The 19974-nt window shown below is 38.1% G+C and overlaps 1 protein-coding gene across 1 annotated transcript; it reads left to right on the forward strand.

Annotated features, from left to right (window-relative positions):
* Positions 1–691: 691 nt before the first annotated feature.
* LOC128238244 (nucleolar protein dao-5-like) lies at positions 692–16477 on the forward strand. The gene is made up of 6 exons (XM_052953942.1): positions 692–848; positions 4832–4893; positions 5154–5243; positions 8456–11561; positions 12179–12262; positions 14354–16477. The coding sequence occupies exons 1-6, from the start codon at positions 702–704 to the stop codon at positions 14510–14512; spliced, it is 3648 nt and encodes a 1215-aa protein (XP_052809902.1). The 5' UTR covers positions 692–701; the 3' UTR covers positions 14513–16477.
* The last annotated feature ends 3497 nt before the right edge of the window (positions 16478–19974 follow it).

Consider the following 19974-nt stretch of genomic DNA (forward strand, 5'->3'; position numbering starts at 1 on the left):
CGGCTGTCCATAATTATGATTTGTTCTAAAGTATATTCACTTCTATAACAAAATAGCGAAATGTCACGGTACCGATACCTACACATGTGGTGAGGAGGTGTGTAAGCGGTCCGGTAGCTCACGGTCGGTACTAGTAGAGCACTCGCCCTGAGAGCGAGGATTCCCAGGTTCGAGCCCCGGTCAGGCTGCACATTTTTCTCACCCTGTGACATTTGGCGCCAAACGAGGAACCGTGGCGGCATTGGTTGGCAGCATAACGCGCTCTCATTGTTAATTATGTATATCTTATGCACCAGTCAATTGTAACCACGGCCCCCAGGTCCGGGGGTATACCGGGGATAGCCGGGGAAATGGGCCGTGTTTTTACCTCCCAGGTGACTCCACAGTGCTGGGTGAATGTGGTGATTTTGTCTTCGTGCCAAATTTAGCGGGGGATGGGCTTAACCAGGAGTCCCTGGGGTGCGGGGGCATTTGGCAGGGGTTTCATCAGCAGTTCGTCCCCGCAGGGCGGAAATTTTGCCCGGGCTTTGCTGGACCGAAAGTCAAAGTCCCCGCTATTCCCCGGACCTGTTGGGGCCGTGGTTATAATTGACTTGTGCATAGCCACATAAGATGATTTTTTGCATGACTATATTCGGTTGGTGTTCCGATCGATAATACAAACCGTTTTAAGACTGGACGTTTTTGACAGAAGGACGCGCATGCGCAGTGATTATTGCGTAAGTTCCGGCACGTTGGAAAACATGGCAGAAAAAGACGACCAAAAAGCAGCGTTGCTTCCTGCTGTGTTCGACTTTATCAGTCGGCGATGTAAAGAAGTTCTCCCCTTTATATCAAAGTCGCCATCGGTAAGTATTTTTTATTATCTTTCGGAATGTGTCGTTGAAATATCTATGTTTTAGAAGAAATCCGTCAACACGTGTTTGTTTCACCAGGGTGGTGAAACTTTATAATGCTTGATATGGCACGTGTTTTTCACCAGGGTGGTGAAACTTAACATTGCTTGATCTGGCAATAATGGCCAGATCGACCAATAATGAAAAAAAAAGAAATATTTTATGCATTGTTTACAAAGAAGCAACAATTAGCGATGTTTTGCCCAGTCAATAGAGATGTGTCTAAGCGAATGTAGGACGAAGTGAACCACTTCCTAAGTGAACCAGGACTAAGTGAACCACTTGGTGAGACGAAGTGAACCATCTATATGTTATATAGGGAATATTCTCTTAATGAAATATTATGTTTCAGAGTTTATTTTCCTGAGTACAAATGATTTAATAGATGGGTAATTCTATATTTTAAGTGATTTTCTCAAATTTTATTTACAAATTTAAAGAAATAAAATTCCACACTAAAAGAAAGAAAGTTTGCTTCCATTAACTATTCTGAATATTGAAGTATTTGTTGCAGAGCACACTTTTGACCATTAGTGCTAAAATGGAGGTGGAAAATATATGACGACCGGACAAAATGTCATTACCGCAACATATTTCAAAGTACGAAATATTCCCAGATTTTAAAATAAAATGTCCATTTTTTCTTATTGTTATGATATGGATAAATTGTTAATCATATCGAAGTGTTTATTTATTAAAATTATGTATTTTGATATACAGTAACAATGTTTTGAAAAAAGGAAAAGAAAAATGAAAAACAAAATACCTTTTTATTTAATCCTTATAATGAATATATTATCAATACATCCTACTTTGTTGAATTTTATTCCATATATGTTCAAAAAATTTCTATGTTTGTTATTTACACCTCAGTCATGTACCAAAAACAAATAAGTGTGGGTGTTTCATGACATTTCGGCTGGATCCATCTGCATTTCGCTAGCATTTTAAAGATAATCTGAGCCTATGATATAATAATAACAAAATACTGAATTTTTAAACACCTTAGTAATAGCCAATAATGTTGAATGCATCAAGTAATAAATATCATAATGTTTATGCATCTCTTGTATTTATGTTACTATCATAAAATAGCTACTATACTAATTGTCATGAAGCTTAAAAGTCAATTTCTAACAGCTAAATAAACATCTTTAACAGTGTAGCAAATGTGTGAAGTCTTGCATTCAAATGGCTATAATTACTAGTTATTATCACCTTTCGGGCAGTGTGCCATCACATAATAGCCACTATATAATACATATGTGGTTCACTTGGTCCTGAAATGGTACACTAAGGAACTGGTTCACTTGTGAAATGGTTCACTTCGTCCTGCACCCTGTCTGAGCTAAACATTGTTCTGCCTGGATGGCATTTTTGAATGACTATGGCTTACAGTCAAAATAATTGTACGTAGACAGATTTTTTTAAAGATTTTTGATATGACAAATCCTTCATGTACAAGTTGTTTTGTACCAAAAGTGGTTAGTTATTAGTTATTATTATTTCAGTTAGTTATTTCCGATCGGGATTCCAGGTTAAAGTATATTGCGTCTATAAAATATCATAAAAACAAGAAATATTACCAGATAATGTTATTTTATATTAGTTCCATACACTAAAAATAAATATACAACAAATAATGTAGTTCTGGCTTCCATAACTTTAATGTTGATATATTTTTTTTTTGATGTTTACAACACATTAAAGTTATGGCGTAACCCCCATAGTAAAGTCAACCAGAATCAATTGAGTGTGATGATGCAATGCAATCACATGACCATGATGACGTCGATGGATTCGATTGATAGCATCGGATTCTCACTGTGCATTTAGTTGAATCCAATTGCAGTAAGGCTGTAAATACCTTTCGATAAGTAAAAACTATTTATTTATTCCAAATTTGTTATTAATTATTTATTAATTATTCGAAATAGAAAAAAATAACAGCAAAATAAACACTAGGTCACATGGGTATTTTCTGAAAATCTTGGTGTCGCGTGATTAAATTTGAACACAACTATGACCTAGATAAGAAATGCTTGTAATAGGATTTATTAAAATGCTAAATCAACTATCTTTAAAGCGTTTTTTGGTTTTGAAAATGAGTTTGTGAACTACATTTTACTTCATTTACCTAAGGATACAGCTATTTTGTCTGTACAATGCATACAAGTGAAATAACAGCGTGACATAAAAATGTCACGAATTCTGGTAGGGTTTGGATACGGTGTTCTCTTCAGCGAACACGTCCAAAAAGGTAATATATAACGTGTTCGCTGAAGTTCTTTAGCTACAAATAATGATGAGTTTTCTTCATTTCATTCTGTCAAAACATAACAATATTTATATAAGGGGCACATGCAAGGCTGCAGCTCACAGTTTTACAACAATAGGACCACTTTGGCCATGGTCGAGTTGTTATGCCCCCACAAAGTGGCGGCATATAGGGTTGCCCTTGTCCGTACGTACGTCTGTCTGTACGTATGTACGTCCCGAAGATTGTTTCCGATCTAATTCTTGAAAACCGTTTGTCCAATCCTCACCAAACTTTAAACACATGTTTGTGACCATAATATCTTGATCAAGTTCGATATTCATGGAAATCGCTTTAGTCGTTTAGGAGTTACGGCCCTTTTTTGCCAAAAATACTTCAAAAATATATGTTTCCAATCTAATTCTTGAAAACTGTTTGTCCAATCCTCACCAAACTTTAAACACATGTTTGTGACCATAATATCTTGATCAAGTTCGATAGTCATGGAAATCGCTTTAGTCATTTAGGAGTTACGGCCCTTTTTTGCCAAAAATACTTCAAAAATATATGTTTCCAATCTAATTCTTGAAAAGTATGTGTCCAATGTGGATCCAACAAGTTTTTTCCTGCCTGAATGGCGCCATATAACCTATACAGTCTTGCGATGCCGTAAAACCCAACTCAACTCAACTTATCCTATATGTGCAGATTATCCTGAATAATCATTATGGCTTATTTTCTGTGACAAAAAATCGAAGTGGGGGCATCCGTGTCCTATGGACACATTTCTAGTTATTATTGTCTTTACTAGGTCTCGAAGTTGAAATAACATTAAAATTCTTAAAAAAAATCAATTTTTTTGTAACTGCTGTCAAGGAGTTATGTCAGAGTAATTGTCAATTGAAATATTCGGAGTAAGAGTACTGTACTTCCCAATGGCCGTATGCATACATGCCATATCCCCCGGCGGGGAATTTCGACCCATCCCCTGGTTCGCCCTCGGCGGATCCATATTCCCTGGAATTAAAAAAAATAAACAATATTTTTTTATTTATTTTATTTTCAAAACTTGCTTAAGGTTGATAGTGGAAAGCATAAATAATATTATGAGTGTGAAATTCCATGAAGGACCATGATGACTAAGTCCAAAAATTATTATAATTTGAGTGTATTTCTGTATTTATTCTTATATCATAAATGGAGATATTGCGCAAGTTTTCGCCGCGTAAAAATTCCCTGGTGTAATATCAATATATTCTGGAATTCAGACCAAAATCCCCTGGGAAGCCTCTCAAAAATATGGCATGTATGCGTATGTAGCTGTAAATGTATCTTGATACAGATGCTGAATGTCGCGAAGTCCATGTGTTTTGACATACTTAGTTGAATAAATGAACATTTTATGGTACATCTGCTTTTCAGTCACAAAATAATGTATGTGTTTTAAGGACTTCTGTGTATTTTTCAACATCTATGCATCCCCCAATCTACGCTATTAGGTTTGGCCCAGTATTTTCTGTATATCATAAATCTTTGATCACTTTCACAACAGTCTAAATTCTTTCAAATAAAAACATGGCTGTGGCAGAAATGCGAATGCTAAAGGACTAAATTCTCGGGCTGAAATTAAAAGTCATTAATTGAATATGTACTTACAATAATTTCTCTAAATTTTCAGTTCAAGAAAGTTGCAACTGATGGCTCTCCTAAGCTGGAGGAAGTATTTTCTCACTGGGAAAAGTAGGTGTTGTATTCATCTGGAGAAACTTTATAATTTTTGCTTTCATTTTATTAAATATATCAACATTTTAAGATAATCTCTAAATATTGTATAATATAATTGAGACAATAAAACAAGTCTGAATTCACAACGAAGCAGTTATATAATTGTGTGCATACCATTAATTAAAACAATCATCAAAAAGAAGCGTGATACACCCTTAATACCTGATTATACATACCGTTCAGTAAATTATTTTGAGGTTTGTATCACATTGTAGAACCTCGGTAAAACGGAAGGAGCCGCCATCAGGAAGTCCAGGAAAGGAGACAAAGAGGACGAAACAGGAATCTTCTAGTGACTCATCTAGGTAATCTGAAATACATTTGTTAATGAAAGTGTTTGTAAATAAGTAGGGATGGCAACGAGTAGTGAAATTGGTACTTGAGTACTCGGACAATCTTCGGAAAACTTGAATTGGTTTTTACAAGTGTTTGTACAGTGGAAACTCACTAAACCGGATCTCCACAAAACCAGAATCCTCGGGATATTGGACATTTTCCCCTTCTATTTTCAATGTAAGAAAGATCCCTACAAAACCGGAACCCCGGAATTCCGGATCCCGGACAAAAAATCGAGAAAATTTGTTAGTTGTCAACGTAATTTTACCTCACAAAACTGGACGTTTATTTGTTCAAACATGTCGAAATGATTTTGTGTATTAGGAATTCGCGACTCGCGTGTCACTTTGTTTTGACAGCCTGTGCGTCGTTAAATATTACACCTGTGATATTGTGTTAACTCGATAATGATGATTGTGCTGTGGATTGACTGTCGCGCGATAATCAAACTTGTGAAAAGAAAATTGATTGTAACATTAATTTGTTTGTTGCAGAAAATAAAGAACTAGAAACGGTTATTTAGTAATCATTTTGGAGGGTGCTATATCTAAAGACTTCTATGATTCAATCAAATTAGAGCGGTGCGTTAATTAAACTATCAAACATACAAAACAAGCATTAAATTACGCGAGTTGTTTTATTTCAAGACTTGGAAAAAAGATGATTATAAAAACGCTGAAATGTTTAATTATGCTTATCACTTTTGCAAGTGCTTTAATCATGTCTCAACCTCTGTCTAAACGTCGTAGAATTGAACTGTCCCTAGAGGACAAAAGCCTTTAAAGGTTAACTCAGATAATATTTTGAGTAAACGTACATCAAATCCTCACTAAATTGGAATCCTCACTAAACCGGAAATTTTGTCCAGTCCGGACCTTGTCCGGTGTAGTGAGTTTCCACTGTATATATTGGCCATTTTAATCCATCATTTAGTCTGTCATTGTGTTATTTATACAGAAAAACAAATTTAGTCTTGTAATCCCCGATGTAGACTTTGCGAGCTGCATAATTAACACTACAATCTACTGCGATATATGTTCATTTGTTTACTCTACAAAATATTATTTTTAAGGGACAATTCGTCATATACTGTAATATTGTTGTTAACATTATTAATATTCATAATTCCAGATTAAAAATATCCAGCAATCAATGTGATGATCATTGCAAAAAACGCTCATTAATGACTGCTGTCCCTAGTTTCCTCGTCAACGTCCATTGTAACATCACATTTTTATAAAACAGTGAATGGTTATTATGCCCCCCTTCGAAGAAGAGGGGTATATTGCTTTGCACAGGCATGTTGGTCGGTCGGTCCGTCGGTAGACCAAAGCTTGTCCGAGTGATAACTCAACAATTCCTAGACGTATGGTCATCAAACTTCACATGACGGTTGGGCCTGACCAGTAGATGACCCCTAATGATTTTGGGGGTCATCGGGTCAAAGGTCAAGGTCACAGTGATCTTTAATGGTAAAATAATTTTAAAGCTTGTCCGAGTGATAACTCAACAATGCCTGCACCCATGGCCCTCAAACTTGACATGGAGGTTGGGCCTGACCAGTAGATGACCCCTATTGTTTTTGGGGGTCATCAGACCAAAGGTCAAGGTCACAGTGACCTTGAATGGTAAAAGGTTGTCCGAGTGATAACGTGACAATGCCTGCACCCATGGCCCTCAAACTTGACATGGAGGTTGGTCCTGACCAGTAGATGACCCCTATTGTTTTTGGGGGTCATTGGGCCAAAGGTCAAGGTCACAGTGACCTTGAATGGTAAAAGGTTGACCGATTGATAACTCAACAATGCCTGCACCCATGGCCCTCAAACTTGACTTGGAGAATTGGCCTGACCAGGAGATGACCCCTATGGTTTTTGGGGGTCATCTGGCCAAAGGTCAAGGTCACAGTGACCTTGAATGGTAAAAGGTTGTCCGAGTGATAACTCGAAAATGCCTGCACCCATGGCCCTCAAACTTGACTTGGAGGTTGGGCCTGGCCAGAAGATGGTCCCTATTGATTTAAGGGGCCATTGGGCCAAAGGTCAAGGTCACAGTGACCTGGAATGGTAAAAGGTTATCCGAGTGATAACTTGACAATGGCTGCACCCATGGCCCTCAAACTTGATTTGGAGGTTGAGCCCGGCCAGAAGATTGTCCCTATTAATTTAAGGGGTCATTGGGCCAAAGGTCAAGGTCACAGTGACCTTGAATGATAAAAGGTTGTCCAAGTGGTAACTCAACAATGCCTGCACCCATGGCCCTCAAACTTGACATGGAGGTTGGGCCTGACCAGTAGATGACCCCTATTGATTTTAGGGGTCAAAGATCAAGGTCACAGTGACCTTGAAAGCAAACTCGACAATTCTTGGACCTATGGTCATCAAACTTGACATGAAGGTTGGGCCTGCCCAGTAGATGACCCCTATCGACTTTGGGGGTCATCAGGTCAATGTCACAGTAACCTTTAACGCAAAAAAGTTAACAAATCTTCCCCCACTGATATCTCAACAATGCCTGAACCTATGATCATTAAACTTGACATGGATGTTAAGCCTGACCAGTAGATCACCCTTATTGATTTAGGATTCATAGAGCCAAAGGTCAAGGTCACAGTGATCTTGAATGGTAAAAGGTTGTCCGAGTGATAACGCAACAATGCCTGAACCCATGGCCTTCAAACTTGACTCGGAGTTGCATCTGACTTGTAGATGACCCCTTATGATTTAAGGGGTCATGGGGTCAAAGTTCAAGGTCACAGTGACCTTGAACGAAAAAAACTTGTCTTGTGATAACTTGACAATGCCTGCACCCATGGCCCTCAAACTTGACATTTAGGTTTCTGGTGACCAGCTGATGACTCTGGATTTTGAGTTCATAGAGTCAAAGGTCATGACAGTCATAACACACTTTATCCTCACACTTTAATGGTCATAATCTTAAAACAGCAACAAATCAGCTGTCATTTCGGTCCATGCATATTTCATTCATTTGTCCATATAATCCTGACAACATGGCGCTCAGGGGGGGCATAATGTTTGACAAACATCTCTTGTTTTACTTAAGTCGGTGTTACCTGCAATACAGCTTATGCTTTATATATGTTAATTAACTGTAGAAATTCAAAAAAATGTAGTGATAGTGTTGTCCAGAAAACTGACTGTAGCTTGCTTTCCATGTTAAGTTCCAGTGAATCAGATGATGAACCAGTGAAAAAGCCAGTTTCTCACAAGAAAGCACCAGTGGCAACCAAAGAAGCCATAAAGCGTATTCATCAGTCCAGCTCCAGTGACAGCAGCTCAGAAAGTGACTCGGCCAAACCTGCAGCCAAGAAACCTGTACCACCACCTGCTAAACAAGCTAAGAAACAAGAGGCTTCAAGTTCAAGCAGCGAGTCATCGTCCGAGGATGAAAAACCTGCAAATGCCAAGCCAGTTCAACAGAAAGCGCAAGCACCAGTTCAAGCCAAAAAGGCTGATAGCTCAAGTTCTTCAAGCGAAAGCAGTTCTGAAGATGAGAAAACTGCAAAGAAACCAGTGACAGCTGTCACTAAGTCCACTCAGTCTCCTGCAAAAAAGCAAGTCCAATCAGTTGTTAAAAAGGCAGACTCAAGTTCTAGTGATAGTTCAGATTCTTCTGAAGATGAGAAGCCAGTAGCCACAAAAAAGCCAGTAACACCTGTAAAGGGTGTGAAACAAGTCACTAAACCAGATAAGGCTGATTCCTCAAGCAGTGGAACTTCTGATTCTGATGCAGATTCTGAGAGCACTGATGATGAAGGTGCCTCTAAGAAAAACAAGATATTAACAAAGAAGCCGTCAAATCCAGGTAAAGCCTACAACAATGTTCCACCACCTCAGTCAGTAAATACTAAACCTGCTTCAAAGAAAGCAGAACAATCCTCTGATTCCAGTAGTAGTAGTGAATCCAGTGAGGATGAAGCAGTGAAAAAGACTACAGGAAAGCCCTCAACAACAGCAGCTTTGCCAGCAAAGACAGCTACTAAACAGGCTTCGAGTAGTAGTAGTGAAGATTCTAGTTCTAGCGAAGATGAAAAGCCAACAGCCAAAGTAACACCTGGAAAGCCAGTGGCTTCCAAATCTCCAGCAGCAAATAAATCTACACCAGCAAAGAAGGCAGAAAGCAGCAGCAGTGACTCTAGCTCCAGTGAAGATGAAGCACCAGCTGCGAAAACTCCAGCCAAACAGGCACAGCCTGCTAAAGCTACACCAGCAAAGAAGGCTGAAAGTAGCAGCAGTGACTCTAGCTCCAGTGAAGATGAAACACCAGCTGTGAAAACTCCAGCCAAACAAGCACAGCCTGCTAAAGCTACACCAGCAAAGAAGGCTGAAAGTAGCAGCAGTGACTCTAGCTCCAGTGAAGATGAAGCACCAGCTGTGAAAACTCCAGCCAAACAAGCACAGCCTGCGAAAGCTACACCAGCAAAGAAGGCAGACAGTAGCAGCAGTGACTCTAGCTCCAGTGAAGATGAAGCACCAGCTGTTAAAACTCCAGCCAAACAAGCACAGCCTGCTAAAGCTACACCAGCAAAGAAGGCTGAAAGTAGCAGCAGTGACTCCAGCTCCAGTGAAGATGAAACACCAGCTGTGAAAACTCCAGCCAAACAAGCACAGCCTGCTAAAGCTACACCAGCAAAGAAGGCTGAAAGTAGCAGCAGTGACTCCAGCTCCAGTGAAGATGAAACACCAGCTGTGAAAACTCCAGCCAAACAAGCACAGCCTGCTAAAGCTACACCAGCAAAGAAGGCTGAAAGTAGTAGCAGTGACTCTAGCTCCAGTGAAGATGAAGCACCAGCTGTTAAAACTCCAGCCAAACAAGCACAGCCTGCTAAAGCTACACCAGCAAAGAAGGCTGAAAGTAGCAGCAGTGACTCTAGCTCCAGTGAAGATGAAGCACCAGCTGTTAAAACTCCAGCCAAACAAGCACAGCCTGCTAAAGCTACACCAGCAAAGAAGGCAGAAAGCAGTAGCAGCAGTGACTCTAGCTCCAGTGAAGATGAAACACCAGCTGTGAAAACTCCAGCCAAACAAGCACAAACTGCGAAAGCCACACCAGCAAAGAAGGCAGAAAGTAGCAGCAGTGACTCTAGCTCCAGTGAAGATGAAGCACCAGCTGTGAAAACTCCAGCCAAACAAGCACAAACTGCGAAAGCCACACCAGCAAAGAAGGCAGAAAGCAGCAGCAGTGACTCTAGCTCCAGTGAAGATGAAGCACCAGCTGTTAAAACTCCAGCAAAACAAGCACAGCCTGCTAAAGCTACACCAGCAAAGAAGGCAGAAAGTAGCAGCAGTGACTCTAGCTCCAGTGAAGATGAAACACCAGCTGTGAAAACTCCAGCCAAACAAGCACAAACTGCGAAAGCCACACCAGCAAAGAAGGCAGAAAGCAGCAGCAGTGACTCTAGCTCCAGTGAAGATGAAGCACCAGCTGTTAAAACTCCAGCAAAACAAGCACAGCCTGCTAAAGCTACACCAGCAAAGAAGGCAGAAAGTAGCAGCAGTGACTCTAGCTCCAGTGAAGATGAAACACCAGCTGTGAAAACTCCAGCCAAACAAGCACAGCCTGCTAAAGCTACACCAGCAAAGAAGGCTGAAAGTAGCAGCAGTGACTCTAGCTCTAGTGAAGATGAAGCACCAGCTGTGAAAACTCCAGCCAAACAAGCACAGCCTGCTAAAGCTACACCAGCGAAGAAGGCAGACAGTAGCAGCAGTGACTCTAGCTCCAGTGAAGATGAAACTCCAGCTGTGAAAACTCCAGCCAAACAAGCACAGCCTGCTAAAGCTACACCAGCAAAGAAGGCAGAAAGTAGCAGCAGTGACTCTAGCTCCAGTGAAGATGAAGCACCAGCCAAACAAGCACAACCTGCTAAAGCTACACCAGCAAAGCCGGTGCAAACACCTGTGTCTCAAAACAATTCTGTAAATAAAGCACAATCCTCTAGTAGTGATTCAGACAGTTCAGACTCAGATAGTGAGCAAAAAAGCATTTCCAAAACTCCCAAACAAACTCCTAAAACTGTGAATAAAAGCAAGGCAAAGAAATCAGACTCTAGTAGTTCAGAAAGTGATTCAGATTCTAGTAGTACTAAACAGTCAGGTCCTAAAACCCCAGGACTTACACCAGTTTCTGGGAAAAAGCAGAAGACTAATGCAGGTATGGTGACCTCAACACCCAATTTAAAGGTCAACGGGCATGTTGAGTCGGATGATTCCGGAGTGTCGACTGGCTCGAAGGAAAAACAACAACCAGTATCGAACAAAAACCAGCGTGTAAGTATGACAATGACACAATTGTGTTTTAATAGAACATTGGATTTGTTTGCTTTGAAATGTATTAATATTTCATAATATGAATTTAATTGTAAAATAGCATGGCTGATTGCTCTGTCAAAGTATTAACTTGACAATGCCTGGACCTATGGTCATAACGCTTGACATAGAGGTTGGGCTTGACTAGTAGATTACCATTATAAGGTCATGAAGATAAAGGTCAAGGTCACAGTGATCTTGAAAGTGAAAAGCTTGTTCAGGTGATAACTTGACAATGCTTGTGTCCATGGCCCTCAAACATGACTGTAGATTAAAGTAGATTACCCCTATAGATTTTGAGGTCATCAGGTCAAATTGGTTGGCATTTTGGTCCATGCACATTTTATTCCTTTGTCCAAATATCCCTGACAACATGGCGCTCATTGGGGCATAATGTATGACAAAGATGTGGTGTTATAGTTTGAAATATTTTTAAGTAAATATGTCAATTATTCACGACCAGGGTCGAAAGCACTATAATTATCGTTTTAATAATATGATGTGTGTTCAACCCACAATGTAAATTACATTACAAGATAATTATACAACGCATGTTGATCAGTCATTACCTGTTACAGAGGAAGAGTAGTCCATTCCGGCGGGTGAAGTCCGATGAGGTCCAGGTGGATCCAAGGCTGCAGAACAATTCCTTCGATGCCAAGGTCAGTAAATGCTGTTTTTTTTTGAAAATAATCTGCAAGCAGTGTCTGCAACATAGTACCTTAAAATCCTATTAGAAGTGCAAGGGTTGTATTCATTGGTCTGCTTTCAACTCCAATAGATGTGAAGCCATAGTCCGTAGTTGATATTTAAGACTTTAAAAATGACTGGTCCATCAAATTTAGAAGATTGGAAAAATTGCTGAATGGGGTGAAAATGTTCATAAGGGTTTTTAAAAAGACAATCGTTAAAAGTTGTTTATGGTATATGATTATTTCCAAGTGTAAATTTTTCATGAAAAGAATAAATAAAAATTGACACCCATGATGTTTATAAAAAGTTGTTCAGAACTTAACAAACTTTGAGGAAATATTCACAACTGAGGTGTCAATTCTCTCTGTTTTGCATGTTTATGCCAATGTATATCGACCGAATATATATGGTCAAGTTATTGTAAGAGATTTCCTCTAAATGATATGCAATTCTATATGATCTTTTGAAAAATTATTTTCGTCCAATTTTAATTGATAGATATTTAGAAAAAAAATAAGGGGGAGGGGTGCAGTAGATTAAAGGTAGAGATCATTGTTTGCACTTTGCAATGCTATGTAGTTCAAAGGTCAAAATCCTGACTTCCCTGAAAACTAATTGACTACAAATGTACTTAATAATTGATGCATTTCTTTTTCTACCCGTATTTAATCTTCCACATGTGTTTGATGGGGGTATTGAGGGGCAATCAGGGGGCTTGATGATTAAATGATGAACATCACTTGTTCCTTTTGCATATTGTTTGACATTTCTGTTTCATCTCAGTGATTTTGTTCGTTTTGGAAAGTTTTTGTAAAGTAACTATCTAGTATACTTGTAATAAAACAAAGGACAAAAGAACCTACCATAGTTAGTAAATAGGCCGTTAATATATAAAGCTTCAGACATTATGTATGAGGTAGATTATAGTCTGCCTTTCCTGTAAAAGGAATGTCATATCTGTACACAAACATGTAATTTCAAAACCCTGAAATGTTTTTTGACACCAATGATGTTCAATAAAAGTTGTTCAGAACTTAACAAACTTTGAGGAAATATTCACAACTGAGGTGTCAATTCTCTCTGTTTTGCATTTCTTTATGCCAATGTACAACGACCAAATATATATATGGTGAAGTTTTTGTTAGAGATTTCCTCTAAATGATATGCAATTTCATTAGATCTTTTGAAAAATTATTTTTGTTCCATTTGAATTGATAAATATTCATGCCCTGTTTAGAAAAAAAAATGATAAGGGGGAGGGGGTGCAATTGATTAAAGGTCAAGGTCATGGTTTGGAGTGTTATGGAGACGGTGTCTGCAGTTAAAAGGTCAAAATCCTGGCTTTCCTGAAAACTAATTGACGACAAATGTACAACTGATGCATTTCTTTTTTTTCTACCTGTATCCACTCTTCCACATGTGTTTGATGAGGATTTTGAGGGGTGCTCAGGTGGCATGATATTTTAATGGTGAACATCACTTGCTCCTTTTGCATAATATTTAACATTACTGTTTCATCTTATTGATTGTGTTCGTTTTGGAAAGTTTTTGTAAAGTAACTATCTAGTATACATGTAATAAAACAAAGTACAAAAGAACCTACCATAGTTAGTCAATAGGCCGTTAATATATAAAGCTTCAGGCATTATGTATGAGGTAGATTCTAGTCTGCCTTTCCAGTAAAAAGGAGGTCATATATGTACACAAACATGTAATTTCAAAACCCCAAAATGTTTTTGACACCAATGATGTTCAAGAAAAGTTGTTCAGAACTTAATTATATTTGAGGAAAAATTCACAACTGAGGCGTTGTGTCATTCTTGCATTGTATGCATTAAGAATTTGTATAGATCTGCTATAAGTTGAAGCTATTCTGAAAATGTACATCAGGTTTTATTCACACTTTCAAACATAATAGTCATTTGTGAGGCCTCACCATCAGTTTATACTGTGTCTTTTTCAATGTTTACCAATCCTACTTAGACAGGCAGTCAGGGCCTATGTTGTCATGTGCCTTCAGAAGTTGCCAATTATACATGTGTATGATTCTGTGTTTGCAGATGGGTGCCAGGGGTTCATGGGGAGAGAAGGCTAGCAGGGACTTGATTGTGACAAAGGGGAAGTCATTCAGGCATGAGAAGACCAAAAAAAAGCGAGGAAGCTACAAGGGAGGGCCCATAGATATGAACGGGGTTTACTCCATCAAGTTTGATGACTGAAGCCAGCCAGCATGAAAAAGTTCATGCAGTGGCAAGAGAGCATAGACACATGTGTGGTCCACTCCAAGTTTGGTGACTGGAAGTGCACTGTCTGTCATTGTATGTCAGAGGCAGTGTCACACTTAAAATCTGATGGAGGTGACCCTAGAAGCTGGATTCATAATGTTAAAATGACAAAAGTATTACAATCTCATCCTCAAACATTCGGATATGTATAGAAATAGTGATTTTTTCCCTGCTGTTCATTCCTGCATTCAGTTAAGATGTAAAATTGTATTGTTAAAGCCAATAAAGGATTTATAACAATACCAACTTTTGTTTTTGGATGCATTAATTTAGATAGTTATATTAAATGGTGGCACAATTTATTGCTTTGAATTCTTGAATGCTAGTTTATTTGATAACTGTTGATATACTAGCAGTCAAAGTAAGATTGTCTAGTTTATATATTGCCTTATGTCCTTCAATAAATGATTGTTTAATACATACAGATGCTTTAAGGAGGGATGACCATGTTACATACAGTTTATCATTTATGATGTTAAATTTTTAGTTATCAAATGATTTCAAATTGCATAATGTAATCATCAGACTGTAATGGTATTCAATTTCATTTACATGCGTTCATACGTATCCTATGCTTGGTTATGTGTTCAATAAAAAGTTGAATGTTTTAGTATTGCGGTTCATTGGTCAGTGCATGGATAGTGAAGTCCGAAGGTTGGCTTAATTCTCCGTGCACTGACTAAATGTTTTTATACACAGATGAACAGCATTTAAAATCATTCAATGTTTATATTTTTATTATTTGCAAAATTTCTCTGGGATAACCCTACAATGCTGAAAATAAAGCCTCCATGATGTAGGTATTATAAATATGGCTGAACAGTGGCCACTGCGATAATGATGACACTTCACTTGCAACATCAACATAACATCTATTTAAGGGTGATCAAACATCATATGACAATTCACTAGCATCATTAATTTACCTTCAAAGTATTGCGAAGAAGTTGCATCTTCAAAATACGAGTGCAATTGAATTGATATGCATAGATCTAAGGAGTGTAAATATGTGTTAAATGGTTATTGAATATTTGTTATACATGTATGTGTTGTGTTTTGGTAAAGTATTTTACTGTGCCATTAAGCTGTCTGTTAGCAGCCCATTGTATGAAAGTTGGATAATTATGTTGTGCCCACATCTTTTTAGGCTAGTTTACACAACAAATAGATTTGTTATTAGCAATCAATGGATATATATTGACCAATCAAGAATCATTTTGGCCAAACCAACCATTTTTGACATCTACACAATTGACTGAAGTTGTTTATCTTTATAGTACGGGCTATTCCATTTAAACATATAATCTCCGGGGGGAAGGCACTTTTAAAATATACCACCCCCCTACAGAAGCAAATTTACCCTTTCGGGGTCCAAATTAGTGAAAAAAGACACCCTACCAGTACCATATACTATTTAAATAATTGCCTTCCCCCCGTGGGTTATATGTTTTACTGGAATAGTCCTAAACATATTGAACATTTTCTACTGGTTTGGAATAATAAGGTGTACAGAAATCTATGTTTGTGTTAAACATTGGATAATCATTAACAAACAATTTAGGTGTCAATGTGAAAAATTGTTTATGTTACTTATCATTTTTTTTTGGTGAGTAATGGGTAAATTTGACATTTTCCTATTTTTGTTCTTCTATTAATCATGCACTCATTATGTTGAGCGGTCAGTGTGGCTCATTTATTGTTACTGAATGCACATACACATTTATTTGCCTTTTCACGAGATTCACAATCATTTCTGATATGTATGTTTAAATTGCCTTCGAAAGGTTTTCCTGTTAAATAATGGAAACAGTTGTTAATATAAACATTTATTATGAAAGTCTTATGTACTAAGAATGACAGTTATGAAAAAAAATATTTATGAATAAATTTTGAGAGATATTACCGAGTTATGAGCTTGTCTTTTTCTTTAAGATAAAAAGCCCAGGTATAGCCTCGGTTTTGTTGTGCGACAAAAACAAAAGAAGTAAGCTTTTGGTCAGTATTTCAAGTAGTATCATTAGGACAGGCCCTTGCGTTCACTTCATCAAATTGACCTGCAAAGCTGCTTTTTCAGCCAACATCATGAGGAACAGTCCTTTTTTAAGCTTGAACAATATAATTATGTCTCCCCCATGGGGAGACATTTTGTTTTTGCCCTGTCCGTCAGTCTGTACGTCACACTTTGTTTCCGCTCAATAACTATAGAACGCTTACACACAGGAACTTATACTTGGTATGCTGGTTGGTCATGACTAGTAGATGACCCCTATTGATTTTGTGATCAGTAGGTCAAAGGTCACGGTAAACTTGAGGTGATAAAAACAGTTTCGGCTCAATAACTGAAGATCCATTGGGTCCAGGAACTTCATACTTGGTATGCTAGAAGATGACCCCTATTGATTTTGAGATCAAAAGGTCTAAGTTCAAGGTTGCAGTTACCTTTAGATAAAAAACTATGTTGGCAAGACCTTAAGCTTAAAAATGGTTTTTGCTCAATAACTAAAGAACGCTTGTACCCAGGAACTTCATAGTTGGTCATGACTAGTAGATGACTCCTATTGATTTTGAGATTAGTAGGTCAAAGGTCACAGTGACCTTGAGGTGAAGAAACGGTTTCCGCTCAATAACCAAAGAACTCTTGCACCCAGGAACTTCATTCTTGGTATGCTAGTTCTGGGATCAGATGGTCAAGGTTGCAGTGAAAAAACAGTTTCCGCTCAATAATGAAAGAATTCTTGCATCCAGGAACTTCATACTTGATGTGCCAATTGGTCATGACTAGTAGATAACCTCTATAAATTTTAGGATCAGTTGGTCAAGGTTGCAGTGACCCTGAGGGAAAAAACATTTTCCAATAATTACTAAAGAACATTTGCACCCAGGAATTTCATATTTGGTATGCTAGCTGATCATGACTAGGAGATGGCTCCTATTGGAATTGGGATCAATAGGTCAAAGGTCAAGGTCCTGGTAAAGACTGCAGTGATTGTCAGGTAAAAAAATCTGATTAATTACTGAAGAATGCTTGCACATAGGACATTCATACTTGGTATGTCAGTTGGTAATGACTAGTAGATGACCCCTATTGATTTTCAGGCCAGTAGGTAAAAAATCATGGTGACCTTGAGGTAAAATAACGGTTTCTGCAGAATAACTTATGAACACTTGGGCCCAGGAGCTTCATACTTGGTATGATTTTGATTTTTAGGTCAAGGTCACAGTCACCTTCAGGTGAAAAACAATTTGTTGGAAACCAGTCCGTCTGTCCCACTTCTTTCTGCTCAATAACTTGAGAACACTTGGACCCAGAACTTCATACTTTGTATGCAGGTTAGTGCCCAGTCCAGTAGATGACCCGTGTTTGTTCATATCCATTCCATAAGTACAAATTTCAATTCCATCATTGATTTTTTCACACTTATGACCACACAATGGGGGAGACGAGCTCTTTTTCAAAAAAGTCTCTAGTATTGAAGTATTTTTAAGTTATTTGGCACACACATGAATTGATGCATGTTATAGCCACTTTATATACATTTAGAAAGTCTTAATGATGTTCTGGATATGTTTTGAATGGCAATGTTTTATAAGTGGCTGCAAGTGATGGCTTGATTGTCTGCTAATATATGTTATAGAAGATTTGTGAACGATATTTAATGGATGGAATTGCTTTTATGGTTTAAGGTCCTATTACTTTACACTGAACAGTCTTATCAAATCATTTATGTATCCTCTGTGTACAAGAAAAACTTCACTTGCATTGTACACCAATACCTATGTTGGGATTTGATTTGGGCACTTTGGGTCAAGGTGGATAACAGTCTTTATGGAATGGCACCATAAAGTAGTAATCTGACCGTTCGTCAGTAAATTTTTTCCCAGCAGTTTCCGATCAATAACTAAAGAACACTGAGGTCCAGTGACCTCAAGCTTTTTTATGTTGGTTGGTATGAACAACAGAGGAACCCTAACATTGGTGGTTTCAAGGTCTGTTTCAGGTCAATAACAGAAGAATGCTTGGGCTCAATGACTTCAAACGTTGGTCATGAATAGCAGATAAATTCAAAGGTCAAGGACGTCGTGACATTGAGCTGTAAATCCGTTTTCGTTCAATAACTGAAGAGCGCTCGGGCTCAGGGATCTCAAACTGTAGGAATGTTGGTCATGACCTTCACATGACCCCTATTGACTTGGATGTCAGTGGGACAAGGTTGTCATAAAAGTATGATAGAAACTGAAGGCTATCTTTCCATGCATGGCTATCTGTCCATCGAGGCCTTAGGGAGACTTTGTAACATTCCTGTAACTGCTCGTTTAAAATTACTTAGTTAGGTAACTGAAGTGTACATTATACTTATGGGTACCATATGGCTGGCTTTATACAGTTCATTCATAAAGGAAGTACCAGTGACTTAAAGACAAATATAATTGAGTTTCAAGAAACTAGGTTGTGGATGGATTCGCATCAGATTTTCATTATCTAACTCACATTTGATGTTGTATGAGTTACCTATTCCAGGTTTCCTTTTTTTGTCAAAGGGCAAATGAAATCAACTTTCTTTTTTTAATAAGTTTGTCACCGGAAGTGTGCCGCAACTTTGATCATGGAACTTGCTCATCAAATATGAACACAGTTTTTGTTAAATATAGAAGGGAAAACAAATCTAGTTGTGATTTGTCCTAATGCCATTATTCATTGTGAGCTATTGTGGAAGGTGGCTTGTCCTTTGTTAACATTGAATTGGTTTGTTAACACTAGAGGCGCAATTGAAGACCAATGCTTTTAAAAGAATGATTGTCTAGATCTGGGACAAGTTTGAATCTGATTCATTACACAGACTGACGGTTGACCATGCCAAAAGCAATATCTCTCCCTTCAGTGGAAGCAGAGACATACTTATTGTAGGTCTTGTTACTGAAGATTTAGATTTTACTCTGGAACTTTACCAATGAAATTTCAATAACCCACAGAGACATGGTCAATTTTTGAAAAATCAAGGGCCGTAACTCCAAAGTGAACGGAGTGATCTGACTAACAAACTTGGCAATTAAAGGGCAATTACCCCAGAACGAATAGAGTGATGTGGCGGTTGATGGAAACTAGAGGACCGATAAATATGAAACCACGTTTTGTAAATGATAACTCAAAAAGTCTGATCTGGCTGTGATTAAACTTGCTGTCAACAGATTATGCCCTGTCATTGTCATTAAGTTTGGTAAAGATTGAAAAGAATTGTCAAGTTAGGGAGTTGACAAACTTGGTTGAATCTGAATATTCAAGAGCCATAACACTAGAGAGAAAAGTGTGATTTGGCTGTTTATCAAAAATGATCAAGATATCATACCCATAAACATTGTTACGAAGTTTAATAAGGTTGGATAAGAAATGCTTAAGT

The sequence above is a fragment of the Mya arenaria genome, chromosome 6, assembly GCF_026914265.1.
Source record: "Mya arenaria isolate MELC-2E11 chromosome 6, ASM2691426v1".
In the NCBI taxonomy this organism is placed as follows: domain Eukaryota; kingdom Metazoa; phylum Mollusca; class Bivalvia; order Myida; family Myidae; genus Mya; species Mya arenaria.